The 27,923-nt window shown below is 41.8% G+C and overlaps 13 protein-coding genes across 13 annotated transcripts; 4 read left to right on the forward strand and 9 right to left on the reverse strand.

The window, feature by feature from the left end:
• Nucleotides 1–889: 889 nt before the first annotated feature.
• Nucleotides 890–1,967, forward strand: EAF02_002489 (uncharacterized protein; the record flags this gene model as incomplete). The annotated part of the gene is made up of 3 exons (XM_038898537.1): nucleotides 890–931; nucleotides 984–1,426; nucleotides 1,517–1,967. 3 exons carry the CDS (start codon nucleotides 890–892, stop codon nucleotides 1,965–1,967), a joined length of 936 nt encoding a protein of 311 aa, XP_038762229.1.
• A 619-nt stretch (nucleotides 1,968–2,586) lies between these two features.
• On the forward strand, nucleotides 2,587–2,949 carry EAF02_002490 (uncharacterized protein; the record flags this gene model as incomplete). Its single annotated transcript, XM_038898538.1, has 1 exon — nucleotides 2,587–2,949. The coding sequence occupies one exon, from the start codon at nucleotides 2,587–2,589 to the stop codon at nucleotides 2,947–2,949; it is 363 nt and encodes a 120-aa protein (XP_038762230.1).
• A 1,442-nt stretch (nucleotides 2,950–4,391) lies between these two features.
• On the forward strand, nucleotides 4,392–6,285 carry EAF02_002491 (uncharacterized protein; the record flags this gene model as incomplete). Its single annotated transcript, XM_038898539.1, has 5 exons — nucleotides 4,392–4,685; nucleotides 4,845–4,897; nucleotides 4,954–5,660; nucleotides 5,739–5,967; nucleotides 6,054–6,285. The coding sequence occupies 5 exons, from the start codon at nucleotides 4,392–4,394 to the stop codon at nucleotides 6,283–6,285; spliced, it is 1,515 nt and encodes a 504-aa protein (XP_038762231.1).
• Nucleotides 6,286–6,985: 700 nt separating this feature from the next.
• On the reverse strand, nucleotides 6,986–8,430 carry EAF02_002492 (uncharacterized protein; the record flags this gene model as incomplete). The annotated part of the gene is made up of 2 exons (XM_038898540.1): nucleotides 6,986–8,049; nucleotides 8,307–8,430. 2 exons carry the CDS (start codon nucleotides 8,428–8,430, stop codon nucleotides 6,986–6,988), a joined length of 1,188 nt encoding a protein of 395 aa, XP_038762232.1.
• Nucleotides 8,431–9,056: 626 nt separating this feature from the next.
• EAF02_002493 (uncharacterized protein) lies at nucleotides 9,057–10,028 on the reverse strand (the record flags this gene model as incomplete). The annotated part of the gene is made up of 3 exons (XM_038898541.1): nucleotides 9,057–9,299; nucleotides 9,341–9,819; nucleotides 9,926–10,028. 3 exons carry the CDS (start codon nucleotides 10,026–10,028, stop codon nucleotides 9,057–9,059), a joined length of 825 nt encoding a protein of 274 aa, XP_038762233.1.
• A 972-nt stretch (nucleotides 10,029–11,000) lies between these two features.
• Nucleotides 11,001–12,429, reverse strand: EAF02_002494 (uncharacterized protein; the record flags this gene model as incomplete). The annotated part of the gene is made up of 3 exons (XM_038898542.1): nucleotides 11,001–11,908; nucleotides 11,968–12,261; nucleotides 12,318–12,429. The coding sequence occupies 3 exons, from the start codon at nucleotides 12,427–12,429 to the stop codon at nucleotides 11,001–11,003; spliced, it is 1,314 nt and encodes a 437-aa protein (XP_038762234.1).
• A 703-nt stretch (nucleotides 12,430–13,132) lies between these two features.
• EAF02_002495 (uncharacterized protein) lies at nucleotides 13,133–14,392 on the forward strand (the record flags this gene model as incomplete). The annotated part of the gene is made up of 2 exons (XM_038898543.1): nucleotides 13,133–13,167; nucleotides 13,366–14,392. 2 exons carry the CDS (start codon nucleotides 13,133–13,135, stop codon nucleotides 14,390–14,392), a joined length of 1,062 nt encoding a protein of 353 aa, XP_038762235.1.
• A 722-nt stretch (nucleotides 14,393–15,114) lies between these two features.
• EAF02_002496 (uncharacterized protein) lies at nucleotides 15,115–16,436 on the reverse strand (the record flags this gene model as incomplete). Its single annotated transcript, XM_038898544.1, has 2 exons — nucleotides 15,115–16,071; nucleotides 16,422–16,436. 2 exons carry the CDS (start codon nucleotides 16,434–16,436, stop codon nucleotides 15,115–15,117), a joined length of 972 nt encoding a protein of 323 aa, XP_038762236.1.
• A 2,506-nt stretch (nucleotides 16,437–18,942) lies between these two features.
• Nucleotides 18,943–19,568, reverse strand: EAF02_002497 (uncharacterized protein; the record flags this gene model as incomplete). The annotated part of the gene is given in 3 exon segments (XM_038898545.1): nucleotides 18,943–19,368; nucleotides 19,382–19,436; nucleotides 19,468–19,568. 3 exon segments carry the CDS (start codon nucleotides 19,566–19,568, stop codon nucleotides 18,943–18,945), a joined length of 582 nt encoding a protein of 193 aa, XP_038762237.1.
• A 926-nt stretch (nucleotides 19,569–20,494) lies between these two features.
• EAF02_002498 (uncharacterized protein) lies at nucleotides 20,495–21,034 on the reverse strand (the record flags this gene model as incomplete). The annotated part of the gene is given in 3 exon segments (XM_038898546.1): nucleotides 20,495–20,748; nucleotides 20,808–20,944; nucleotides 20,958–21,034. 3 exon segments carry the CDS (start codon nucleotides 21,032–21,034, stop codon nucleotides 20,495–20,497), a joined length of 468 nt encoding a protein of 155 aa, XP_038762238.1.
• A 450-nt stretch (nucleotides 21,035–21,484) lies between these two features.
• EAF02_002499 (uncharacterized protein) lies at nucleotides 21,485–22,115 on the reverse strand (the record flags this gene model as incomplete). Its single annotated transcript, XM_038898547.1, has 3 exons — nucleotides 21,485–21,532; nucleotides 21,614–21,813; nucleotides 21,869–22,115. The coding sequence occupies 3 exons, from the start codon at nucleotides 22,113–22,115 to the stop codon at nucleotides 21,485–21,487; spliced, it is 495 nt and encodes a 164-aa protein (XP_038762239.1).
• A 2,656-nt stretch (nucleotides 22,116–24,771) lies between these two features.
• EAF02_002500 (uncharacterized protein) lies at nucleotides 24,772–25,082 on the reverse strand (the record flags this gene model as incomplete). Its single annotated transcript, XM_038898548.1, has 2 exons — nucleotides 24,772–24,966; nucleotides 25,005–25,082. 2 exons carry the CDS (start codon nucleotides 25,080–25,082, stop codon nucleotides 24,772–24,774), a joined length of 273 nt encoding a protein of 90 aa, XP_038762240.1.
• A 737-nt stretch (nucleotides 25,083–25,819) lies between these two features.
• Nucleotides 25,820–27,021, reverse strand: EAF02_002501 (uncharacterized protein; the record flags this gene model as incomplete). The annotated part of the gene is made up of 4 exons (XM_038898549.1): nucleotides 25,820–25,864; nucleotides 25,949–26,063; nucleotides 26,147–26,797; nucleotides 26,843–27,021. 4 exons carry the CDS (start codon nucleotides 27,019–27,021, stop codon nucleotides 25,820–25,822), a joined length of 990 nt encoding a protein of 329 aa, XP_038762241.1.
• Between the last annotated feature and the right edge of the window lie 902 nt (nucleotides 27,022–27,923).

Raw genomic sequence — 27,923 nt, forward strand, 5'->3', positions numbered from 1 at the left:
CATCCACGCTTTTGGTTGAAGAGCGGATTAGACGGAAAGTGTCAATGCCCCACTTTCTGACATATACTCTCTCTTTTCCGAAGTTTATCCTGAGATATCCCGAACATATTGTGCTCAGTCGGCGGAAGGGCTCGAAGGAAACCCGCTTCTGTAAATTGGGCGGAACACGGTAGACTTTATTGCCAGAAAAGATTGACCCGAGACATTCTTCCTGAGTGCAAAGTAACCTTCGGCAAGGAGTCTTCGGCACGTAAAATACTAGCAAATCTTGGCTGGCACGGGCCTTTTTGAAGCCGGTTTGAATGGATGTTGATGTTTTATGGTGAACATTGCTGAACACAAAGTCATAGGTTACCATGATGGTATACCCGCATGGAGAGTGACCGGAAGCTAGGCTTTTGAACTTCTCCGGCGGACCGGCGGAGACTTTGAAGGCTGATATGTTCAAATGTTTTTGTAAATATTTTGCACTGCTTATTAGACATCAAGCCATTTAGGTAAGGTTCACCATAACTTCTTGGCGGGATTCCGGCCGCCGCTCGCCTTCATCGTCACAAAACTTGATGCTCATTGACCAATTGACCGTGTAATATTTCTCGATTTATCAGCGATGTGAGACTTGTAGGTGAATTTGATGGATTCAAACTGGATGCTTTGATGATGTTTACCTACATTGATGCCGTGAATGAGACTGGGTCCGTCGATTTCTATTCATGACTTTCTCAGGAAAATTGGTTCGACAATTGATCTTGATGAAGTATAAATATGTCGAGAAAGGTCGCTTCTCTGGAGGTAGATACAGACAAGCTCTGAGTTCCAAGCCCCTTTGAAGCCTCAATCCTACGCATTTCTTTCAATCTCTTGCTTCACACTTCCACGAGTCGTCATCATGGCCAAAACTGTCGTCGTTTTAGGAGCAACTGGCATCCAGGTATCCTACCATTCACCTTCATACGAGTAGCTCATACTTACATTTATCATAGGGTGGTTCTGTCGCTGCCAAGTTTCTCTCACTAGGGTGGAAAGCCCGAGGAATCACTCGAAATACGTCATCGCCATCAACCCAAGCTCTCTCAAATCAAAGCATCGAGGCTGTCAGTGCCGACCAAGATGACCCAACCTCACTTGTCGCAGCTTTCTCTGGCGCGGAAGCAATCTTCGCTGTCACAAATTTCTGGGAACCGTTTTACAGAAAGTATGAAGAGCTTTCCAAGCAGGGAGATCAGGTTGCCGGTGAATATGCGGCTGCCATTGAGATTCTTCGAGGCAAAGCAATTGTTGACGCTGCGGCCAAAATTTTGCAAGAAGAAGGAAAACTTGAGAGATTCATTTGGAGTACCCTGCCCTCCTTCAAGAAGTTGAGTAATGGAAAATATTCCTATGTGTACCATTTTGATGCAAAAGCGGAGGTTGCGACGTATTTGCAGTAAGAGCAGAAGGGCTTGTGGAAGAAGAGTAGTTTACTGAATATGGGCATCTACATGACGAATGTGAAAGACTATGGGGACGCCTTCAGACTCAAAAGAAAGGCATTACGTCATGTTTCCTGGCTGAGAAATCGTGGAGCTGATACGATTTTGAAGGATGATGGTTCGGGTGAATATATCTACCACAATGCCAGTCCAAATATAGCGGAACATCCATTTGTTGTACCAACTGATGCAGGTTCTTTGGTAGAATTATTGGTCCGAAGTCCTCCAAAGCAGGACTTATTGGGAGTGAGCGAAGCAGCAAGTTTCGCTACCTTTTTTGAGATCTGGGGACAGGTAACTGGGAGCAAAGTCACTTGCGAAGAAGTCACTGTCGAAGCCCACGATAGGGCTCGTCCAAGAGGACTTGGAAGAGAAGCAGCAGAGTCCATGGCTAGTAGTGCGGAATTTGGGTGGGGAGACCTCGTCTTGCCTAAAGATATAAGTTCTATCCCATGCGAGATGAGAGAAATGTTTGAACTGACGTGTTCAGCTTGATTCCAATATCAAAGTCACCAGCATAAAAGAGTACATCGAAAGCGAAGACTGGAGCGAATATAGATAAATCTATCTAAAGAGATATGAAGTATTTTTCGGGGCTGAAAATCACTCGACTGATATATCTGGAATAACAAAGATACCGTCTCAAGATACTTCCTGCATGAGGAACTTAACAACAGATAGACAATGGCCAAAAAATTAATAGGCACTCCAACAACCCATGACTAAAGGAGTTGGTGTGAAAATTGTGAGGCTCGGGTTCCATCACAACAGTCAGGTGAAGTTTTTGTGGTCGATATCCACAAAAGCAGCGATAGGTTACAACACCATGGCTTTGATGTTACACTGCATGCCAAAGTAGCAAGGGTTGATGATGCAACCCCACCAACAGTCCCAACATCCCAAAAATCCAATCAAGTCGAAGTTATCGCTGTGGGTAGCCAGTCAGAAGAGAGTATTTGACCCGAAAGATTGCTGCGGGGTGCTTTACCAGTAGCCTATGAAATTTTTGGTTCCAATAAGGCATAAGAATAGGTAACATTTCGAAAAGTTACTGGTTAAACACTCAGACAACAGTAAGAAAAACACTGTATTTTGACTTGTTCCGAAAACTATGATGATAAAACGTCAAATTGAAGAAATCGAAGCAAACAATCCGGCCATAGCACGAGTGAGTTCTGAATTAGTAAATCCACCGTTCAATTTCAATCAAAATATCATCGGAAAGAGCTGTATTGCGAAGCAGAAGAAGCAAATAACAAGGAAACCCAAATCAAATAATAAATGGCAGGTCGAGTTGGTCCATAACGAAAGCCGTACGATTGAATCTCGAGAGGAGGTTCTTGAGGCCAGAGAGAGAGAGAGAGAGAGAGAGAGAGAGATGGGCAAGAAAAGTTACCAGCCAGCAATGAGTGCGTCAGAATGCATAATTCGTGATGCTAACAAGCAAAACAAGAAGCAAAGGAAAACAGGAAAGTAGGAGATATTGCGGAGAGGTGGATTTGAGATATGGATGCCGCAAGAAGTGCTCATATATGGATAATTAATATCGCGATTCAATGAAGATACCTATTTCGAAATTTTGACCAATCCTGGACATGAAACTGGATCTGGACTCGGATCTAACTGGGTACTTCCTTCCTATTTCGCCATTTGATTACTTAATCACCTCGCCCACAATGAATGTCAACGAACAAAACCACTGATGTCTTCGAATATGCTTTGATCTTCTTGATATCTTTGTTTTCTAGTCTATCTCAAAAAATTCGTACTCGCCGTCATCACCACGTTTTCCTGACTCCATTTACATGTCTATATCATAAGATTTACGTTCTTTGATCTTGCAGACCTCAATCATGCCCTCAGCAACATATCGCAATGCAAAATTTCACCCATCTTCAGATCGACTGTGCATCGTGCATATGTTTTGTCAACTGGAAGATTGAAACCAATCATGTCGAGCTCTACTGCTATCTTTAGGGAACATCATCACAGCTAGCACAATGCTCAAGATGAAAATTGTCACCCTCTCTACCTCATCCCTCATCAATCGCAGCGAATTAAGTGATTCGCGTCGATAAGACAATAAGCATCCCCTATCTACGTGAGTCCCGATCGATGAGAGCACCCTAGCAGTGTACTATCCATGGAAAAGCCAATCGTAAGCAGATTCCAGCATGAGAATGAGGAAGGTCGCGACGGTGATGTCCTCGGAATATGATGATCTGATCCGGCCCTGCCTTTCTGATGATGGAGTTCGGGCTCAACTGGGGTGGGATTGGATGAGATGGCGAAATGAAGACGTCACGACCTTAGATGCTGCGCAATAAAGACTATCAAGTGGTGTCTTCATACCTCGGTTCATCTTTGGATGCAAGCATTGTAGTGTTTATTCATTACTCAATTGAAATGCTTATCAGTATCGATATCTTTGAATTCGACATTCATACTTTCAAAGATAGTTCCGCCGGTTCTGTGGTTTCAGGGGTTCCTTATCGGTTCCAAACGCTGTGACCATTAGCAAGCATGGCATGCTCCCCCAGATTCCTTATCTCAACATCCCGAACTCCCTCTCATCATGGCTCGCATGCCACTGCATGGCTTGTGTTGTCTCCGTCGCGTAGGACATCAATGATACTAAGTATGTAAGAATAAAGTCGTTCATGCTGCATGGCAAGGCTCAACGATGGGATGATTTCACGGCCTTAAGCCTTGGATTCATGGGTTATGGTTTCCTTATCTCGGATTTGAAGGAAGCTCGGGTCATAATTTAAAAGAATTTCATACCCCATTTTTTAGGATCTCATAGACTTACTTTTGCAACAATTCTGCAACACATTATTCAAAATTGAATCATTAGTTACTGGAGCTATCAACACAATTAAAAAGTTTTGACAACGTCTTGTATGGTTGCTCTTCCCCATGTCTGAGGAAACAGGCAAGTATCCTGAAAAGGGGGGACGTGATGGCAGCAACACCTCATCCATATCACGATCTGAACAGATTGCAAAGGCAGCCGAAATGCTGGGTGTGGAGAAAGGTGAGACAATATCGGCCGACGACGAGTTATTGGCATCCCTGGGATATCGAGCTGAACTAAAACGCGAATTCTCATACACCACTGTCTTCGGACAAAGTTTTGGCTCTATGGGGATTGCTCCAGCAATTGCCGAGAGTATGGTTTTCAGTTTGGGCAGTGCCGGAAGTGTGGGAATGGTATGGACGTATCTGGTTGGATGTCTGTTGCTTATTCCAGTGGCATTGAGCCTGGGGGAATTAGGAAGCAGCATGCCTACTTCCGGAGGATTGTATTATGCAAGTCGTCAATACCCGAAAATGATTAATTGACTCATGAATATTAATAACGCTTGACAGTGGGTTGCACGTCTCACACCACCACGGCAGAGGGCTTTCATGTGCTGGCTTGCGTACGTTCCTTCATCTGTAATCATATCTACACCAAACTCTAACCGTGTCGTTTTAGCGGTTATATGAACGTCTTAGGGTATATCTCGATATACGCATCGACAATCTATGCAGCGACTCTTATTCTTGGCGCAATCTGTAACATCAATACAGATTCTGCGTTTGTCGCTACAAAATATCAAAATTACGGCATGTTCGCAGCAACCACCTTCCTGACCTTTGCAATGACTTGCGTGCCGTCACAAATCCTCTCTCGTCTTAATATGTTTTACATATTCCTACAATTTGCTATGCTTTTTGCTCTGATTGTTGCTCTTGCCGCTGGAACACCCTCGGAACTCAAAAACTCCGCGAGTTTTGTCTTTGCAGATTTCGAAAACACCGGGTTTTGGACAAATAATGGTTGGGCCTTCATGCTCTCATTTCTTACACCAGTATGGGTTGTCTCCGGATTTGAAAGTGCAGCGACTATAGCGGAAGAGGCCAGTAATGCCGCCAAAGCAGTGCCATTCGCAATGGTTTCTTCATTGATCACGGCTGCAGTGACGGGGTGGGCAGTTATTATAACGATTGCATTCTGCATGGGAACAGATGTGACTGGTATAGTGACGTCACCACTGGGCCAGCCTCTGGCACAGATAGCATTCAATAGTTTGGGCAAGGATGGAAGTGTTGCCTTGTTGGTTTTCCTATGGATTTCGAGTGTGGCCAATTGTTCGATATTGATGGTTGCGGCTTCGAGAGAAACTTTCGCTTTCGCTAGAGGTTAGTTATTCTATTTCGTTACTTGCTGATATAGAATGGTGCCATGTGGCAGAGAAAAACTAACACAACTTACAACAGACCACGGCCTCCCATTTTCATCCTACCTTCGTGTTCTCTCATCCAACAAAACTCCTATCCGTGCCATCTTCTTCGTCGCAATTTGCACACTCACCGAAGGTCTTCTCATGCTCGTCAACACCATCGCCATAAACAGCATCTTCAACCTTGCAATCATGGGCCTCTACTTCGCTTACTGCATGCCTCTCGTATCCCGTCTCCTTTTTCGCAATTTCACACCCGGGGTGTGGTACATGGCGATAAGATAAGTTATATCAGTGCAGTCTACTCGGTTGTGTGGATGACATTCATTTTTGTATTGTTGTTATTCCCGAGCTATGAGGATCCAAACGCCGATGAAATGAATTATGCGGTTGTGGTTTTGGGATTTGTATTGGTTTTTTGTACGGCGTATTATTGGTGTCCGAAGTATGGGGGAAAGACCTTCTTCAAAGGACCAGTGAGGACGATTGACGAGGTTTTGGAGGAGAGAGGTGATGTAAGGGAGAGATTGGTGGATGAAATTGGAGAGCATGGGACGAAGCGTGAGGATGGAAGTAGTGGTTAGAGTTAGGTTATTTTTGTTCTTCAGCGTCGGCGTAGTGATATAAAAGTTGCTTGTTTTTTCATAGAACTTTTATAGATGAAGATTGTTGTGGTGTCTTCCGGGTTGGTTGATACATATTGATAATGGATGTTACTTAAACCATCATTTGATGGTAAACTCATTCACTGCCTTCATTGTTTCCAATCTTTTATTCAGAGTCTCGGATCTCATTTCTTTCCTAATTCATGCGGTTCTCAATGATTGTCAAATTAGATTTGGTAAGTTCTTAACCGAAATCATTGCGAGTTGCTTCAATTTGCGATGTTTTCCTAAGAGATCCCCAAAATACGAAGAGTGATATCATGGGGAGTCTCTTGTGGAAATTTTCAGTAGCGATTCAAGATTCGTATCAATGTGAACATAAACAATCGAACATACCCAATCAAGTTGAGTGATATCTATGGTGGTATTTCGTGGAGGCTTCAAATGGATTTCGATGTGTGAGGTATCGAGGTACCTCGGTGATAATTATTATCAAAAACGTTATATTAATACTAGAAACTATTATTTTAAAATGATTATAAGTTCTCCGGTGCGTAAATAAATGGCTTCCTTTATACAAAGCATTCTGCTCTATTCGAGAAAGCCTTTCAGTAAATGGAACATATGAACATCAACATTATGCTGCAAAATTAGATTTCCTAGAATGAGATCAGCCTCCTCAACCTCCCTCGATCGACCATCTCGAACTATTAAACTTGCTCGCCACGGTGACATCATCATTTGTTGCCCCAAGAATTTCGCTGGTGTGATTCCATCTCTTTTCGTCATTCTTGATCGCATCAATATCTTGAATACTTTCTTGAACAAATCCACCATCGTATCGTTCCTTGCCGCCATTGACCACAAATGAATTTTCTACTTCCTGAAACCATAGAGTCCACGATTCTCCAGCTACATCATCCTCAAAGCGATCATCTCCTGCAAATTGAAAGTAATCGTTTGAACCCATCGCTTTCTCGTTATCCTCGTCTTGTGGGAACATATCTAATCTTGGTATATGGCAGTCAGGGAATCGGCACTTTTCTTTCTCGAAAGAAGACTGGAAGTACCTTGCAGCGCTTTTCGCAAAAGCTACTGGCATGCCGTGTTGGAAGTCGCTTTCTATTCCAGTGATTGTAACCAATTCTAATGAATGGAATTGTACCATGCCGTTCCAGCATGTGGGTAAGATACCTCTGTAAGTGGCAGCAGGCTCCTCCTCGAGCATGATCATAGGAAGATAGAGAGATTTAACCATTTTTAGAATATTCGGTGCGCATTCTGCTAAGTCCTTCAGATCGAGAGAGATCTTTTGGTGATTGCGAGCACCTTTCTGACGGACCCAACTGCAACCTTTCCCTGGTCGTGTTGGAAAGTATACTTCCAGAGCCATTGTGTCGAGTTCCGAATTGAAGTATACTGGATCGCGAAATAGCGCCGGATTCTGGATTAAATCTTTATATTGAGAAAGAGTTACCTTCCGACTTTCAAGATTTACCCACAGAGTTTTTGGCATGTTTGCTTGTACAAAATCGAGAGTGATCTTGATTCCTCTTGGGATGAAAGATCGAAAGTAGCAAGATTGATTGAAAGTATGAACATGTAGAGTGACGGTTCGTCCTTCGAAAGCTAATTGCCATATTTTGTTGCGGAGCTCTAAGGGAAGTCGAGGGAAACTTGCGAATGACAACTCGTTCGTAGGTGTAGCCACCTGCGTTATTGTTTTGGGCCTCGTGAGTAGCACTGTAAATTAACATTAGCTTGACAAATGGAAAAGTTGAAACCTGAAATTGTGACAAAGTCTGATTTGGTGAATTTTGAAGAATGCAGAACTAGCACTTTCTTGCTCTTATGATTAGGCCAGTACAACAATTTCCATTCAATCTCTGTATTGTGGGCATCGATTATCCTTCCGCGATATTGACTGATTTTTCAACTTCTGCAGCAATTCATGGAGTTTAGGTATAGGAACTGAACGACTAAGGTTGAATTTTACTTACAAGAATGCTTTATGATGCAGAAAAAGGACCCTATCATCGATCCTAACATCAAGAAGAGGATTTTTAAGGAGCAACTTTGTTTCTTGGGACTATGTGAACCGTGAATGCCGGAGTATTGGACCATTCTGAATAAAAGATTTGGTGATTGTTTGTCGGTCTCAGGTGGAGAAATTAGTATGCAGATTTGTGTTTTGTCGAGTCGAGGTTGCAAATTATGATGTATAAGAGTCGCTGTCTCCTGAATAGAATGGTAATAGCAATGGATGAATAGGCTCACAGTTCATATACAGACTGCTGAGAAGTCCAGAGTCTAAATGAAACAATGCCGTATCAACGATTCGGTGTTTCGTGAGACCGTACAATTCTTGAATGCAATGCATGTATACCGTATTTGATGATCCGTAAGAAGTTGAGTATTTTTGGATAATGCGCGACAGTATGTGGAAGAAATATCGACCGAGAAGAACCTTGGGAGGTAACGAATATGACTGACTAATCTAATCCTTCGTAGCGAATGAATATCTTGAGGATTCCTAAGGTGCCATAAAGTTTGTAGCATAAATCCAACCATGAGAACCACGCGATATAACGCGAGCGTGTGACTGAACAATAGAGTAGCAGTATTGCAGTTATGAAGGAAGGAGTCGAAATTGAAACTCGAAGACGGTTAAGCTGAGTTACATGTGATAATTCGCACAAACAATCATTTAAATAGGTAAGTTCTGTAGATCTTCCACGGCGGGTTTCTTATTACAACAATGGTAGATTGTGGTCATCTGTTTTTGTGATCCGCCAATTATTATCTTCGAAATTCTCCCTTGATTTGATGGCCTTCCAGACGCGTTTTCTCATGGCCCAACTACAATCTTTCGAAATGTTGTTAATGATCATTGTCTCATTGAAATCAGGCGACTGGACCACGATGGTTTTTAACTGATAAATTTGCCCGTTATTTTGCGATAACGAGGGAATAGATTCCCATAACATTTGTATCTATCGCAGAGAGCTCCATGGCGAGATATGAGGAAACGCACCATTTTGCACATACTTGGTGAGTATATCGAAATTTCGGCCAAAGCTTGGATGGTAAGGCATAAACATTGATCAGCCATTATACGCGATTTTCTATCACGATGAAAGAGCTGGGGGAGACAAGCAGGGTGTCTGTCTTTGTCGAGTACGTGAATGGCGAGCTTATCAAGCCGTGGATTGAAATATACTGGGTCACGAAATAATCCAGGGTTCTGAATCAAGTCTGGGTAGTGCCGAAGCGTTTCAAATCTACTTTCTCTGTTGATTCTAAGAGTCAATGGCATAGTCGCGCGGACTGATGATACGGCCGGTTTATATTCGCGCGAGCCGTCCGTCCAGCTACATATACGATGAGCGCATATGGTGACTACACGAGATTCGAAGCATTCGTGCCAAATCATTAGACGGATTTCGTAGGGAAGGTTTGTAAAGCAGATGGACTCCGAGTCGACTGGCTCTGCTACAAAGCGCTTGTAATTACCTACGATGTCTATCAGAGACTATTCATGTGCGTATATCTAGTATTTTGATACAAAAGTTTGCTCCCAGTGTTATGGAAAGGCGAGTGGATCTGACAGGATACTTACCTCGCTCACGAATGCTGCGAGGGGATAGCCTGGCAAGAGCTTTAGAGATGACAACTCTTGTTTTTGGCTTCAAGCCACCGCGGACATGCAAATATTGCACCATATCTTCAATGCAAATATAATTATGAGAATGAATTTTGAGTCAATCGATTATAGCTACAGAAGTCCAATGAACTGATTAACTGGTTCAGAACTGTGTGGAAGTGGTTTCTGCGGAGAGAGAGGTTCTTCAAACGACAATTCGATATAAAAGGAGATGAATGTACGATACTTGGTCAATGAGTGAGAGAAGACATATTCGTTACGAACAGACAACAGATGAAGAAGCAATTATGGAAATCAGTTTTAACTTAAAGTCACATGGTGCGCTTGATTAACTGCTTTTGTTCTACGACGCTAAAGAGCTATTAGTCTACTTAGTGGGTGAGGTATGACAAAGTAGCTTCAACGGCTTTTTTAGTTGATCTGATTACTTGGGGAAATTTTGAAAGTACAAGAAATCTAGTCGAAGAGAATTGGGTCTAGTTTCTGTCAGTCACTCGAGCCAATTATAGAAAAATGGATTTTATTTTAATGGACATGGTTACCATTGGACCAGCCATACCCCTTAGGGCTCTGGCATCGAACTTATAATACATGATATATGCCTATTTTAGGCTAGCACCTTCCTCTATTATTGACCAGCAGCGATCGTCGACTATGGCCTTGGCTGACAAGTGTCTTTTCTCTCTTTCCTATTTTCTGGGTAGTGGGGTTCCTAGTTCACTGATGACATCTGGTGAAGCATGCAATTATATTTGGGGTCTCCTTATAACAAGAATCCTCAATTTTATCAATTGTTCGAGGTATGCGAAATGAAAAGGGCTCTTTCCCGAGAATGCGGGCAAACAGGAGAATCACACTTGTAGCGAATGAATTTCCAGATGGTAAATGAGTTCACATGACAAATAGCTGCATGTATCACCTTGTTGTCATAATATCATATCAATATGCCTTTGAAATAATCGCCGTTTTACCTATGGACTTGTTCATGTACAAATCTACTTCCCTTTCTCATGCCGACGCCTATTCTTATTCAGAAATCCGACTCGAACCACTTAACCCAACATGAATCGCATCTACGAAAGCTGCCATAATTTTTATCGATATCTTCATATTTTCCACCCCCCATGATGGCAGAGAATCCGTCACTACTGTAAGGTAAGTGGCCCAAATGATCTAGAATGATTCGAATTCTCGGCACAACGCAATCGGGATACGTTCGCTTTATGATCTTAAAGTGCCTTTGAAGAAATCTCTCATGCTGCAAGTGGTAGGCTGTTTTGTCGAGATACTCTAACACGACAATCTCCTTCAATCCCTCATAGCCCCAACCTTCATTCCATGCCAACTGCAATCTCGTATCCCAATATCGATCGTGACTCCAGCATGCTCTCGGTATAGTGATGCATCGAACGAATTTCGGAATTTGTTTATAGACCGAGCCCATATGACCCAGAAATAACAGAATATCTTTGACGAAATAAGTGACTTCGGTCCATCTTCTCTTCGGGTCTGCATTACGAGCAACCTTCATTATTCTGATTGCGAAGGAATCAAGAGTAGGATGAAAGTGTATGGGCCTAACATGTTCGGGGACTAGATCTCTGTACCACAAAAGTGCTTCAGCTCGACTTTCTCGGCAAACTCTCAAAGCGAGTGGGATGGTCATGTGTGCTCCAACAATTTTCATCTTACTAATATCAGTGTCCACTTTACTATGCACTTCCACAATGACGATACGACTTTCAAATGTTGCTCTCCAGATCTTAGATCGAATCTCCTTTGGAAATTTGTGATAAAACTTGAATTCAAGCGGTCCAAACTTTTGTTCTTGTCGTTTTTTGTTCCGAGGAAAGGTCTCTGTATCACAGAGGGGATATTTTGGGTTCCCGAATCGCTGGTACAAGTCTGTGTAGAAAACATAAACGTAAATTGGTTTAACTATAAAACGTTACTGTTAAAAATGTCTGTGAGATAGGGAGCAGAAGGATTTTACTTACAGAAGTTTTTCAATTTAATGTAAGAGATCTTTGGCATGTTTACCACCTTCTTTACTTTGCTATATCTTGTGCTCTTTTCCATGCGTGCTTTTGACCTGCGGTTAGGTACATTGAAGGTCCGCTTATCCTTTGTTGACTTCTTTCCATTCTTATTCTTTCTCTTCCCAGACGTCTTCTTGTCAGCTTTCTTCTTGGATGGTTTGTGTTTTGCTTGGACTCTTGTAAGGGCGGGCTTTCGCTGCTTCTTGTCTTTTGCCAAGTTGGGTAGATGTGAGGTTGTTACACCTGGTTTGACTTTGGAAAAAGCAACAGTTAGGAACTGATTATGTATCTTCAAAAGAATGACTTACATTTCTGCTTGATACTGGCTATAGTGAGCGAGGAAGTCTTGGAGAGAGCCACAAAAGCTTTTCGAAATCCCAGGGACTTGGCAGGCCGAGATTGGACGTCATCTTTCGACATGTTGGAGATGTGAGGGCTTATTTGCTGAAGAGTTTGATGCTTATCCTTGCGTTAGGGAATATTTGGTATGCAACCCTCTAGAATAGTATGAGTTTCCTGATATCAACCTGGTCAACTTTCAAACAAAGGTAGCCGATTTAAAGAGCTTAAGAAGCGAGCAAGTTCGAGTATTCACTGAACATGATGGGATTGCTCATTCGAAAACAAAACGTGGATTCACTTCATCTGCTGTATCCTGATGCTTCCCAAGGCTCTTATCACCCAGTGGCATTTTCTGCATGGATTTGAATGTCTATGATACCCTGCCTGTGCATCAATCTCACACATTCTTTGTCACTGGCAGCTTACTTTGCAAGTTTGATAGATTTAAATCTTGATTATGCAATATCTGCTGCCCCTCTTTCAAAAATTCACATTGGGAATTAAAAGAAACTTGTTCAAAGACCTTACTGTCTCATAATGTCTCAATTTCCTGTTGTAGAGTCCCAGACTGTAGTTTTGGATGATTTCCATCGATGGTGCGAGCATGTGCCATTCAATTTTTTGTCTAGATAAGAGTGAATGCCCAGGTGTACTACATAAATATTGCAAGAATAGATGCTAGAGGCCAACCAGCAAACTTGAGTGAATGAAGAGCTCTGGTATGTTGCTTTTACTAGTAGACGTCTCAATTCTAATTCACCACAATTACAATTGTTTCAAAATGAAGGAGAAGAGAATTAGAAAAATCAATGCGAAGTTTTAAATATTAAAAAGTGACAAAGAGCAGATCTTGATTCGAAGGTCTTTCAAGACAAACTACGAAGAAGTTTCATCGAAAAGCCTCTACCAATTTGATCGCTTTCGAAATATTTAGCCATCAACAATCCCAACATAATAGTTTCCACACATCTACCAAAACTTTGAGGTAAACTTCCATTATGGCGACTCCTCCAGACAAACTTTCTCCGATCACAAGGTTGAAGCTGAAGAGACAAATCCAAAAGTTTCTGCTGTTCCGAATAATTTTGATCTTGATCGGGTTCCAAAAACCATTCAGCCCTTTCTACAAAAAGTCTTAGAAAGCTCTATCAATACAGGAGAGATTCCAGCCAGCCTCTTTCCACCATCCTCAGAAAACGATCACAACATTATTCCACACAATAGCTCGGTCTCATGGCCAATTCTCAAACCAGATGCCAAAAACAATATCCTTCTTTATCCAGGCTCTTTCAACCCACCCCACCAAGGTCATCTAGCCACGATCCGCTATTTTTCAGAGCGTCGCGAGCAACTCGGTATCACCACTATGTTCCTCTTCGTGGATCCTGGCGCGATTATCAATAGCAAAAAGAAGAAATGGGGTGACGTTATACTTCCACAAAACTTCCGCTACGAACTTTTCTACAAAGTCCCCGAAATTTCTCAACTCGTTGCATCTGGATGGCTTCAGCTCCTGGTTGGAGATATGAATAATCATATTAAAGTTCTACAGGCGACAACTGATTTGGTTTCGGAAGCTGGATATGCTGTTAAGTTGGTCGGAATTTTGGGTGGGGATAAGTTGACGGTAGAGAGCGCGCCACATACACATCCGGGATGTTTGCAGGACTGGGGTCCGGTTGATGAGTTTCTCATCATTAATTCAAGAAGACCAGTTGATTTCTTTGATCCAAAGAAAGAAACGGTTCCAAGAGACTTACCGGGTTGTACAAATTGGAAGAGAGGTACGGAGAAGTGCGATGAGAAAGAGGGAGCTATCGACGATGGAGCCGGTGTTCTATGGACATGCCAGACCTTGACCGTTCCTAGAAAGCCGATCATACAATTTCGTGCCTCACAGCACAGCGCGTCAAATGGTGTTAGTTCAACTAAGATTCGACAGATTATGACCGAGGCACTCGATGAAAAGCTCATGGAGGGACTAAAGGATAAAGTCATTAGTGCAGAGTTTTTTGGTAGAGTGGTTGATACTTCAGCGTAACCAGTCGCGTGAGGTCTCCGATGAGAAAGCGTTCCTTTGATTTTCTTGCCAGAGCGGATGATGGCTCTCCTACACTGGGTCTCTACTTGTGGTTCCTCCGTATTTGGTCGTCTATCGTCAAGCATAGTTTTAGCCCATGGAATCAGCGCAGAAACGCGATTTTGTTGAATCATAGCTGTCTCCAGTCTCATTCTCTTAAAGCTTCTTCAGGCAATGTTATTCTCTCTCGCTCAAGGCTGCTCTTGTCACTCATGCCACATTTTACGTGAACCACAGATATCTTCGTTGCTTTCATCATTTCGATTTAATTAGAAAAATCATGACTCTGTAATACCTTTACCACACAACTGACCTGCACTAGTTGCGTCATTCCAAACCTTTCCGTAGGATGTCAAGTGTTTGTGTGTTACTAATATTACTCGCCGCATCAAGCCCATGAATGCAGAATGAAATGGTGAAACAATATTTAGAATGAGCAGCCTATGTTGCCAGGAAGAAGAAACAAGCAGTAGCACTTTGGGAAACGCTTTTCTAGCTTTCAAATGAGTTATCAGACTTGTATTGAAACTAGGCATGAGGTAGGATACTATTCATTTTGATGCGAATCACAGGTTTCGAAAAAAGCCCCCGAGATGAAATTTCATTCAAGTAGTTGTTTTGATGATGTATTATTTCCTTTGAAAACTATTTATAGTTACAGCTAGATTTCTCCATATCTCCAGTCAAAATTCGGAATCAAACCAATCTGCAGTTTCCTTCAAATCGTAATTCTCATAGACCCGGGATCCATTTGCTTGCTCCATCTCATCGCAAAAAATAGGAAGAAGAAAAGGTTCGGTAGAGATAGTCACTTCTGGAATCTGAAATGAGGAATTTCTTTCCATTTCAGCTTCAAACGTATGAGTGAGGCAATTCTCTAGATGCTGCACTTCAGTTGAGTTGTCAAATCCAGAGCTGTCGGAATCTTTTTGCGGCCTGCCACTTATGATGATACTCTCTTGCAAACAATCGAACTCAGTCAGAAGCGGTTCAATGACTGCACTATAGGTGCCCCCTTGTGGTTTTGAACGGGGGGGATTAATGATACCATAGTCATATATGAAGCAAGTCGGAAGTTTCAACGATCTGATGGGTCTCAATGGTACCGACGTTGAAAGATCAATCAGGTGCCTAATCCCCCACGAGAGTTGCTCCCTGGTGTCGCATTCACGAATATTATGCCCTGAACAATAGTGACGAATAGCAAAGGAATCTAGCTGGTAGTTGAAATAGATCGGGGAGTCGGAGACACCTGGCAGGAAGTTGGAGTAGCATTTAAGTGTCTCCATTCGACTTTCGTGGTTGGCGAAAAGAGTTATTGGACTCGGTGTGATTGTGCGACATTGGAAAATTCGAGGTGGATCATTAGGGAATTCGATCTGAAGCTCTAAATCATATCCCACGGAGATGTCAAAATCCACACAGACTTTAACATTGCGGCCGCGAAAGCTATACTCCCAGATCTTGATTCTTAGCTCGATAGGGAGTTCTGAGAACAAGACAAAGCTCGAAGAAGTGTTATATCTTTCGCGCATGGGGAACTTTCTCAAGTTGATCCATCGTCTTCGTGGAATGCCCCTTTTCCAGCGGCGTTCCAAAGCTCTAAAACGTTTGGGGCGACGCTTTTCAAGCTCATCCGACTAGAGCCTTGCTGAAAGATTCTTCCATATTCTTGCGGTCAACTTGTTTTCGGGGTCCATGTTATGAGGTCTGTGTTTCCGTTAGCATAGGCGAGCTTCACAGAGCCGTAACCGCTTCCAGGGCACAAAGGTATCACTTACTTGTTATATTGTGCTGTCTAGGGTTTTACTCTAAAACTGGCTGGTGTACAAAGCGCTTTTTGAATGATGTTTGACACAAACCTGGGATGAATGTCATCGACGCCAAAATTTTGCTGCAGATGAGATTTAGTGATTCGAAAAACTGAGTTTAGACTGTTCGCAAGGTGGCCGCCACCTGTTGAAGCGAACCTTCACTATGTATATATCACGTTATCAGAATACATTACGTCTGCAGATCAGATTCACTGTTATAAAATTGCAAGTTCATGCAATTTCTCCTGTGAGGTCCCCGCTTTTTCTTGAAGTGCGACGATTTTCTATGCAAATTGCTAGCTTGAAGTGAATACATAACGATGAAGGTCCTATGACATATCTTACATGTCAGAATGGGGTATCGCAGCAATGAAGAAGCCAATATACTTACGGAATGGAGAATGGGTCGGAAACCGATGAATCGGGAATGGAAGCGGAAGCAGAAACTCTTTAATGGAAGTAGATTCTCGCCATTAATAAGTTTTGATTACATGGATGTGGAAGCCGCATGGTCGCGCTTTTGAAGAGGGGAAGATTGGATTTACCATACCTAGTTGGCCCTAAAAAGTTGAGCTGTGGGCATTTGCCTTCGCATTGAATACCGTTGTTTTCTTTGATTGTTCAGTGAAGATTGAACTCTTAAAGCCAGTTCATCCCTTTTGATGTTCTCATTCAGCATTTTCTAGCGTCACTACTACATTGGGTGTGTACTACATTTAATGCAGCTTGTTTGCACCTGTCATAGGGTTCTCGGCAATTTACAGGGCCTTGGGTACCAACTTGCACTGAAACGCTTGTAAAAGATTTCTCATAATACCAACCGTTTTCTATCCATTCTCTATGGTAATAATTGAATAATACTTCAAAGTTCATATTTTCCCCCTTTTATTCAGCAAGTTCAACTGCAAAATTTAACTATCGCAAGAAACATGCTCTACACCCAAGCCATGTAGTAAACCCCAACAATTGATCACTAAAAACACTAGAACGTCTACAAGTCAACGTCGCTCTTTATTTAATATATGGAAGCTGGAGGGTTTTTTTTAAAGTGATTCCTATACTGAATTAAAACTTAATTTTATGGATAGAAGCACCAAGGCATGCATCAATAATATAACGTCCAGGTAATAGCTGTCGGCTCGCTACTCGTTCGCTAAATCTTGATTGATTTTCTTGCTTCGATGAAGACTCCTTTATGGAATGGAAAGGTTAAGGGTGACTTAGCATTGATAGAGCGCAAGAGGGCCACAAATTTGATGAAGGCGATGCTTGAAGGGATGGTATGGATGCTTACTGTTTGTCATTGAGGGTGATGTCGCACTTCGAGTGATTATTTTCTTCCCTTCTTAATTGGATGAATCGAATGTGATATCTTTATGTGTGTGGTCATTGCATATCGTTCAGCATCACAGTCATTGCGTGAGTAGTTTTATCGGGCACAAACTCTGACTCCTCGTCTGTAATTCAATCTTCATTTTGAAATTCGAATATATCAAAGCGAAATGCTGAAAACTCTTTTAATGTGCTCAATGTACCCCCTTTATGTATGTATGCGCGAAGAAGAAACAAAATCAGGCTATTAAATTCTCATGACCCGCACCCATTAGTGATTCGACAGATAAATATGCGTATAATCCTGTACCAGCAGTAATAAACCAGCTATTCTCCCTCACATGTCCCCATTTATCTAAATTTATCTCACAATAGAAAAGACATCAAAGCTACAAGGAATCCGGACTCCCATACCCTCTCGCTGTTTTCCACGCCTCTTTGTGCAGAACTCTTCTTGCCATCTTCCGGCGTCACAGTGCATGCTCCTTCACATTTCTCTGGGGGCATTCTTTTGGGGGATTTTCCAAGAAACAACAGCCATCTAAAGATCCTCATTAGTTATTTATGCTTTGAAGTAGTTGAAATCTTTGCTTACCATAAACAGGAGTAGAAACAGTAGTACCAGAAGTGACTGTGACGGTATATTTCGATGCAGTTGCAACAGGATCGTTGGCAAAGTCGTCAGGTACTTGATAGACGCAGGATTTTATTGGATTATCTTTCCCTCCCTTTGGCTTCGGCTTTGGCTTTGGCTTTGGTTTCCAACCTTTTGCTGATGCTGAAGTGATGAGTGTCAAAATAAAAATAGTTGAAAGATGATCAAGATGTGGATGCGTGAGAAGATCATGATGACGAGAGGTTCTCTTGTGAAGGTATCGACAAGTTACTTTTGTTTGAAGCGGATCAAATACCTTAGTGTGAGGACAATGTACCTTGCAAGTGGTGCTTGTTAAGACAGGTTCATTTTACGTTGCAGTGTTTCAATGCATGAAATGTTGGATTGCAGTGTTCTAAGAAACTCTTAGAGACATTTGGAATGCTTTTGATGTGTACGTTCCTGGAAAAATCGAGTCATCTATCATGGGTATGATTCATGGATTCGATATTTAGAAGTCACTTTCACGAAATGATACGATGTGAGAGAGAGTCAGCGACCAAATCATACAACCAAGTCATACAGAGACCAATGAATCACGTACTATCATAGTTGTCATCCTCAACATTATGACAAATCCAATGGAAGCATATTTTTTAGGAATTCATATATTCATCCTACAAAATCAGCTCCTCCATAAACTTCTAATCTCCCAACATGACAGCTCATAATATTTTCTCATCTCAAATGAACACACTGATTTCCATTTATTACATTAAATGAAGAATTCCAGAATGACAAGCAATCCCAAAACAACTGTAAACCGTTATTAAGAAGCAATCTGTGTCCATGCCTTTTAGTCCAAAGCTCTGAGTTGGACTTGCGGTGTTGCTAGGGTTGCCTAAATCAATCCAATTAGCAACTATTAAATTAATACACATAACGGCCGTGAAGAGCTTACTCTTGGTCTGTGTACCACTGGTGGAAGTGGAAGTGGAGCTAGAGTCAGTAATAGGAACCGAGTTCGAAACGGAAGTGGAAGACGAAGCGGTAGTGACGGTGCTAGACTTTGAGGTTGAGACAGGAGTCGAGGTGAAAGTCAAAACAGAGGTAGAAGTTGAAGTCGAAGTGTAAGAGACGGTGGAGGTTGTTGCAGGAGCCACAATTGTAAGGGTGGACAGTGGGCTCGAATCCACCTGTAATAATTACCAGACTGGTGATTAATGTTCTCGATGACTTGGTAGTCTGAGTACCCATGGATCCGCTTGAGGAATGTAAAGTGGTTTGCTACAGACTCTGGTGGAGGAATCGGAGGCAAGCTCTGAGCGACAGAGAGAAAAGCGAGTGTAAAGATAACGAACAGGACAATCGCATTGTTGAAATTTGCGCAAACCATGATTATGATCTGAAGTTGTTATATATGATGGATGGTAGTTTTATATTATATCCTTACGTCCAATTGATTGTTCTGTCGATGAGGTTTTGTCGATGGATCAAGTTGTGGTATTTGGATGAAAGAATTGAAAGTTGTCAGGTACAAGGTAAGAAAACTTTGTGTTCGGTATTATATGCACCTAAGTCACTAAGAAGCTCACTAGCTCAAGACGCATGCGTGATATGATTAGAGTGAATACTTTCCCGAGGCTTTTTAAGATTTAAGTATTTTCCAGAGTGTCTACACTCTGAACTCCGGTCTATAGATGGACCTGAAACTTTTATTACCCCCTGAAACAAGTTGACCCATCCAATAGATCTCAATAAGTGCTGAGTATTCTTAGTTACCGTAAAGTATTCGAATGCTGTATGGCTATGATGAGTCTACTAGTGCGGACTATAAGACACAGTATACCTTCCCATTCATTGGGGTCTGATGTCATCTAGGTCTTTTTACGGATGAGCTTTTTCTTACCCAAACATTTTACTTGATTTTTGGCATTTTGCATTCACTTTCAGATTGTGGTATTTGAATTTCCACGTTTTCCTCTACGTAAATGAATCCCCCAAAAGATCGATGAAGAGTTCTAGCAACATGAGAGAGGCCTTGGAGTAGGCATAATATACATCTTTGAATCTCGCCGAGCCACATTCACATTGCAAAAATAAAAAGCACCGATTTACGCTTCGATTCCACAAAAGTCTTTGAACCCTCGAATCTGTGCGATTTCATTCTAGGTTTTATCTAAAAGTCAGGCATTTTCAATTACTGTATAATATCGAGCTCACCCATGGATGATTCCCTCTCGATCTATGGATAGATAATTTCTAGTGTTTCCTGCATACAGCCTTCCATTCGCAATTTACAAAATTCGTCCGCCTTTAATATCAAAATACCAAATAACTCAAGGCCATCGAAATCAATCCCAACACAGCCAACGAGCGCAGTGGAGAGGTGTCCAACTCCATGCTCCGCCGTCCTGAACTATGACTTGGGCTTGGACTAGGACTCGGAGTTGCGGATACGGTAGGATTTGAAGTCGGTACTGTGGTTGGCAGTGCTGGAGTTCCTGTTTGTGGCTCGCATGTGGATTGAGTCTCACATGATCCTGGAATTCCATTGCTCTTAACGCAGCAACCAGCTAGAAAGAGCGGGTTGTTAGTGGCTTCTCGTACAATAATAGAGTGAAATAACACTTACGCAGGATCTGGATATATGTTGAAGATGCAGATGTCCAAGTCGTGGTGCTTGAGCTGGGTGCTAAGTTGGAGTGGAGGTGAGAACTGCTTGTTCTAGTTGGATTGATTGGACTTCCGCCTGTCGTTAATTGAGGCAGACTGATAGAAAAACTTCCTTGGGTAATGTTTTGTGAAGGTAAAAGTTAGTAGGATGAAAAGAATGATTCTGTTGTAGTGTGAGGAGATCATGTTGGATGTTAGAAATTCGTAAACGATAATGTCTGGTAAGCTCAATCGCCAAGTCTAAGAAATCTGATATTTAGGGGTTTGTGTGCGCTTTGTTTGGCTGGAATCGATATTCTTGATGGGTTCCCAAACCCTTTTGTAAAAAGAATTAAAAAAAGAACACTGTGTTGTCAAAAATATTCTCAAATAGAGACTTAGTTCGTCCTTTGATGGTGACTCGACACTTCCTAGTCATCCAATTCTTCATCATTCACTGCGAATAACTAATGACTGGGTATCTTTATTCAATGGAACTAATCTTTCGAGTATCTCCATATCATCTATTAATAGACACTCATGCTGAGTATTTAGTGACAGGTTCAGTTCAATGATCATAAGATAGAAGTATTCGCATAGAATGGAAATTTCAGGCTCTAGTTATACACTCCTGCACTCTCCTACCGACACAACATCCTAGCGAGCTGCGGTCCAATCTTGACCCTCCATTTCTAAAACTGTTTTCTAATCACAAAATAAAACTCCCATTCAATTCAAAACTCCTAAAACAGAGAGCAAAACCGTCAGCAGCAAATTCGCATGTACCATTCCGTTACCCGAACTCGAGCCAGGGGCCGGATTTTTGGTCGGATTTATAATAAACGATGGAGGATCTGTCTTTGAGGGTGCTTCTGGTCCACCAGATTTCATGTAATCAGACACTTTCTTTGTAAGATATGCCGCACTACATTTGGGATTGTTTACGCAGGTGCCCCATTCATCTGAGAGATAGAAACAACATCCGGCTGTTCAGCTTGTTAGTAAGGTCTTTAAGATGAGATTAAGATATTTACCTCTTACCGAAGGTTCCGATATATGTTGAACCTGAAATTTGGGTGGATACTGTGTACGTAGAATAGTGTGCCAATTTATCTGTGCCTAACAAGCTGCTGGGTGTCTCGTAAATGAGGGTTGACGTGGTGCCAGTAGAGAAGATAGAAACTCCCGTGGGAATTTTTTGAGGGTCGGAAGATCCAATAACAGTCATGGGTGTGAAAGCAAGCAGGGTGAAGAGAATGATAATCTTCGTGAGATGTGAGGAAATCATTTTTTCGATACAGATGGTTCTTAAGTTTTGTTATGGCGAAATCTTGATTGCCTTGAGTTTTTAATCGAACGTCTAAATGATTTCGAGAAATTTGTGAGAGGAAGCGGATATGCATACGAAGATGTGGTGTTAATGTGAATATGGGGGACACGGAGAACAGTGGCACGAATCAGAATTTCGAATTAAACTCTGACTCATTGACAAAATTGCGCCATAAAGAAGATTCACGCATCAATGACTCAAAAACAACGCGTGACATGCGTCAGTCTAAAAATCCAAGTTTACAAGGTGAGAAAGATGCCCGCGGTAAATCAATAGAGCGCTAGTTTTGAATCTCATCTACAGCGGCATGGAGCCTATAGTTTATCGGATACCACATTTATTGAGATTCGTCAGGAGGAGACACAATTTTTTACTTTCCCAGAGAGCCTCGCCACAAAACCGCCATCAAATTATCTTGCGGTTTTTTGCAAGCTCACAACCCAATTAATTTCACTCTTCGGATTAATCAAAGGGGGACTTGTTAGTATTTTTATTTAGGTTATGTAAGAGGTTCTCTTATACCAGCTAGGCCGAATCACAGATCCAAAACATATGCGATCTAGAATACGGTTCATGTAGCATCGATATCGACCACATTGGTGGGGGGTCATTCACACCACAAATAAATGCCCCTTTCGCTTAACCAAGTAGCAAGCGACGACTAAGTATCTCTATTCCGCATGACAGTAGGAATATTCTAACATGCGATAACCTCATGTATTACTTCGATACATATCCATGGTACGACAAATTTTATGTGTTGGAACTTAATCATGATAATTCAATACTAATCCAATCATAAAATAAACATATCAATTTATCTCTCAGTTCACATTTCTAACGATTTGAGAGCTCTTCCAAACTTTCACAATATAGCAAGCCCGGTCACCGTACCCACCATCGTTCGCTTCCTAAATTGATCTCCACTCCACTCCGCCCACTTTCCACAATCACCCACACATCATCTGCACATTTTTTTCATGGTAATATATATTCATTTTTTGTACTATCCTACATCAATAAGCTTATAGCTTCTGTGGTCCAATGGTTAGGATTCCACCCTTCCAAGGTGGAGGTTCGTGTTCGATTCACGGCAGTTGCATTTCCTTTTGTTTTTTTTGTGTTGATTTGTCCCATACATCTAGATATTCTTTTGCATGGGCTCATGGCAGCGTCGAAGATATTACGTAGTTATCCAAATCCAATACACATGAGGGAAGGTTTTATTGACTGGGAGGAAGGAGATTTTGGAGATTTTTCTCCAGGATAAATTCGAGAAAATTGTTCTCCCCCACATCCGGGCCCGCTACGCTGCACTCAGATATTTTTGAAGTTAACAAGCCTCGTGCAAGCCACGTGCAAGCCTATTCTTCGAAGAATATTGAGGTGAGATATCCTCCTAACCATCTAATGTTTTCACAGCAAGGATAAGACTTTTCTATCATTGGCTGTAAGAAATGTCGGGTGCAAAATATCAAAAGCATCTTGTTAACAATTTGACGCTCTAGACACGATCAGAGATCGAAGACTTCGCATCAGACCGACACAGATTTTATGAGAATTGGAAATCCAACTACCGAAAGTTGACCCAGGTTGTGAAAAGAGTCAAGCATGAGATGGAAGATTATTTTTTATTCTGTAAGTAAAGTTCAACAAAAGCGGATGTAAGGTTTTGAGTGCATACAATCTTCAATTTCGTAAGAACTAATTATTCGTATGTGGGAACCTTGGAATACTAAGATCACTCGAAGTGGCATCATAAATGAGCGAGCATCATAAAGTATCAAGACCAAATGTGAAATATTCAGAAGAGCGATTAAAAAGCGAACAATGATGTGAAATCAATGTTCTTGAGTTGAAATCAACGCAATAAAATAAAATAAATTCTACACTAATAAATTCAGTCGTATTGACTACCGATACTTCATTCTAAACTTCTTGATGAGCCCCTCTTGACATGGCGGCGACCGGAAGATTCCATAGCTCTTGACGTCTTTCCAACGGCTGGAGTAAACGGAATGATCTAGTGTAATAGATTGTTGTCCAGGGGGGGTTGGATGGCCCGGTATCTGTCGTGTATAACCAAAAGGAATTGATTTTTCCAGATTGTTCGGTGCTTTGTAAGTGATTCCCTTAATATGTGAATCGGCTAGAAGAATCAATTCATGTAGGTAAGAGTAAGCAGACGAAGGATTGGTGTTGATTTCATGGTCTCCAAATGAAAACACTTGGTAGTATCCGTGGGCCTCACCACATGGAACACAAGTAAAGACTTGATATCTCGCAATTCCGCCGTGCTCAGAAAGTGGTTTATAAGTCCTGCATTAGCTTGATAAAGCTTAGAATCTAGACGTTTGAAGACACAAGCAACATAAACAGCTAGCATATCAAGCTCATTATTGAAGTAGAATTTTGAAACTAAATGTCCAAGGGCTAATGGCGCGAGGTTTAATGGCTTATAGTGTAGTAGCGTTTCTGCTCGACTTTCTCGATTGACTGACATTGTCGGGGTGGTGGACGTGCCTTTTTTGACATCAGTGACGGTCTCTGGCATATTTGAAACGCAAAGATATTTCGTGACAATTCCAAGATTGCGACTATCCCAACTCATCCGTCATATTCCTAGACGTAGCTCAATAGTAAGTCTTGAAAATGGATGAAACATTCTGCCATAATGATTGTCGGGTTCGTTATCATCCCCTTGTACAAGAGATGAATCGATAGGAGCGACTGCTTTTTTGGCACTTGATCGAGTTCGCTTCAAGGGATTCTTTCTCCCACACCAGCGTCCTATTGATCCTGCCTTTGCCTGTAAAGTTTTCAGTATTGAATAGATCTTCGAATTACAAATTGATAAGACCGACTTGCCTTCCATCTTGTCAATTTTCCCTGAACCACCCGAGAGAGAGCATGATCACCGTCCATTATGACAGTAAAGAGAGCTGAATTTGGCAACCAGTGACTGTCTGACAGAGGGACCGGTAGATCGAAAGGTAGATGTCGGTATATGGGCTGCGACAAGGAGTAATGATCCTTCGATTATTCTCAAGAGCGCAGTTGAAGAATCACACACTGGAGTAGAAAGTAATATGCAGAAGAATCCCTGACTTTAAGACCAGATTTGATGGACATGGAAGTTGTGTACCATTTAACGAGGCGGAGAATATCTAAGTAAATGTAGGCCGTAAGAGGGTAAGATCGAAGAATTCATCATTTTTCTGGTCCTCGGAACTCCATTCACTTTCATATCTCGTACCATGTGCCTGTAGTACCCCGCGCCATCTCACTGAGGTGACTGAGATTCTTCCCGGATTCAACAGTATGACATGACAATCTTAATTCACAATTCGGTTGTTTTGAAATCAAACTTATTCTTGCAGATTGAATGAATACATTCGTGTGATTACAATGGAGGAAAGAAAAAGGAATTGAAAATGTTGATTTTTGGGGTCCCGACTACGTGTAAAAGTTATGAAGATGCGGAATATCTCAATAAGTGTGCGGGACCCCCAGTTTTGGGTATATCTTTAAACGCCAAAGCCATCTCGTTCCTTTGTCCAGCCGCGATACAGACAAAGTTGTCCTGCAGTCCATAAACTTCCAACCCACTGCCTTGCCCTCTACCAAAGGGCTTTACCCTTGATATCTCAATCGCCACTTCATCAATTAGCAGTTATAAAAGTTAATTTCTCATTTCCCACCACCGTCTATCATACACATTAGCCTGGGTCTTTATATCTTGGATATTCGAGCATCGATGCAACATCGGAGCTCAAGGTTCGGAAACATACCTTCAAAACATTTCCAATCCCCGTAACCTGACCAGAAGCATTAGCGGACATGACATTAGCATAATTCGTTGCCATCAATTGAACTCCTGATACGAAGGCTTTATTATCGAATCCACTGTATCCCCCAAATGGTTAGCTATACTCAAGAACCCAATATCCACACCTTCCATTTCGGGCAGGCGTTAAGAGAAAACATACCAATGACCCCCTCCATTTGGTGTATTGTCCACTGTCTGCAGGCTGCCAATTTGATCCGTCGTCATTCCCGCTGCCGTAGCCAATTTCTCATACGCAGCAACTGCATCCGGAATAGCAGGTTGCAATAACGTCAATTCATCTTTCGAGCTTTGAAAATGAATCTTCGTATTCTTCGCCAACGTATCTGGATCCACAACCGCCACCTGTGGTGTCAATGCACCACAATTCAACAAAACTCCCGTCTTATACTGCGCTCCGAAAGCCGGCATGAAAAATCCAGAAAGAAGTAGCGAACCCCCTGAAACACCCGTGAAGAAGACATTTGTATTATCGAATGCTACATCTTTTGATAGTTGTGTTTGAATGAGCGAATTAACCGCAGCAGCGTGTGCGACGCCATCCGTACGTTGAAGACCTGATCCACCTCCCCAGAACATATTTTTATTGGGAGCGAGAACAACGACGCCCATGAGATTGTTCTGAACTGCTTGATTGGGGAAATCGAAGAAAGATGTTCCTCCATCTCCGTGAAGAAGAACGTTGAGACCTGCGGTTCCTGTGGTGTTGGCTGATGCCGTACCGCCAGTTACGCCAGATGCTGAGGTGAACGTATTGGCTGGAGCACTGATTTTGTAGCGAATTGGCAAACCGCTGTTTGATTAGTATTACATATGAAACAGAATGGTGTAAAATTACTTGATTTGAACAGTTTTATCTAAGATCATTGATCCATCCGATGCTGTTGTGATACCGCCAGATGTAGCTGCCTTTGTCGTACTAGTTGTGGAAGAAGCAGCATTTTTCTTAGGCAAAGCATTAACGGGAGCGAGAAGAGTGAGGAATAAGAAAACTAATAAATCTTGAGTGAAAATCATGATGAGATTAAACCAAACGCCCAGCGCTGAGAAAAGAAATGAATGGAGAAAAAGATCGAAGTAGCAAGAAAGATCGAGGTAGACTCAACCAAAATCGACAAAATGATTGAACTTCTCATCTTTTAATGTAATTATCACTTACAACGCCTAGAAATTCGGCAATATCTTAAACTGACCATCAAACTACCAAGCCAAATGCTGTGATGAATTTCATCCTAATTTTGTAATGTGAAGCATTTTGAGGTTTGACTTGGCGGTCATGATTGGGGTCAGGAGTTTGACTCGGACCAAAACTTCTTGGCACAAGGGTTGATTCGTCAAATGGAATACGACGGAAAACTTGGGGTTCAGATTTGAACTGAGGGATCAATAAGTGATCAATATGTATTGAATCTGGGGTTTGCAAGGAGAATGAAAGATTTTTAAATGCTGTAGATAACATGTGAGAATTTCAAGTGGGATTACTAACATATCATGGAGAGAACAAACAAATTCTGTCTCCGGGATAAGCTTCAGACATGGAACTCAGACCACAACAAAAACCTTTAAACACGCCTCGGAATCAGCTAAATTTCATAGGGTCCAAGAAAATGACAGTCTTGACAGTCGAGGATTGAAATACATAGTTTTGTAGTAGGAATGAATTGTTCAGATCCGTACGAATGATACCTAGGTATATATCCCAACTTCGACATCATCGTAATTGATGTGAAACCGTCTAGCGACGACGTGGTTTGAAATGAAGGGGCACCAATCGCGAATTTAATACGAATCGAAAAAAGAACAAATCCTGTTTTACGCCTGCAATATAGAAATTTGATTTCTACATGGTGTGAAAAGTTTCTGATGCCTTGATCTTCAAGAAGCTACAGACGGAAATCGTGATGATGTTTGAAGTTGAT

The sequence above is a fragment of the Botrytis sinoallii genome (genome assembly GCF_014898435.1).
Source record: "Botrytis sinoallii strain Bc 23 chromosome Unknown BSIN_003, whole genome shotgun sequence".
NCBI lineage: Eukaryota > Fungi > Ascomycota > Leotiomycetes > Helotiales > Sclerotiniaceae > Botrytis > Botrytis sinoallii.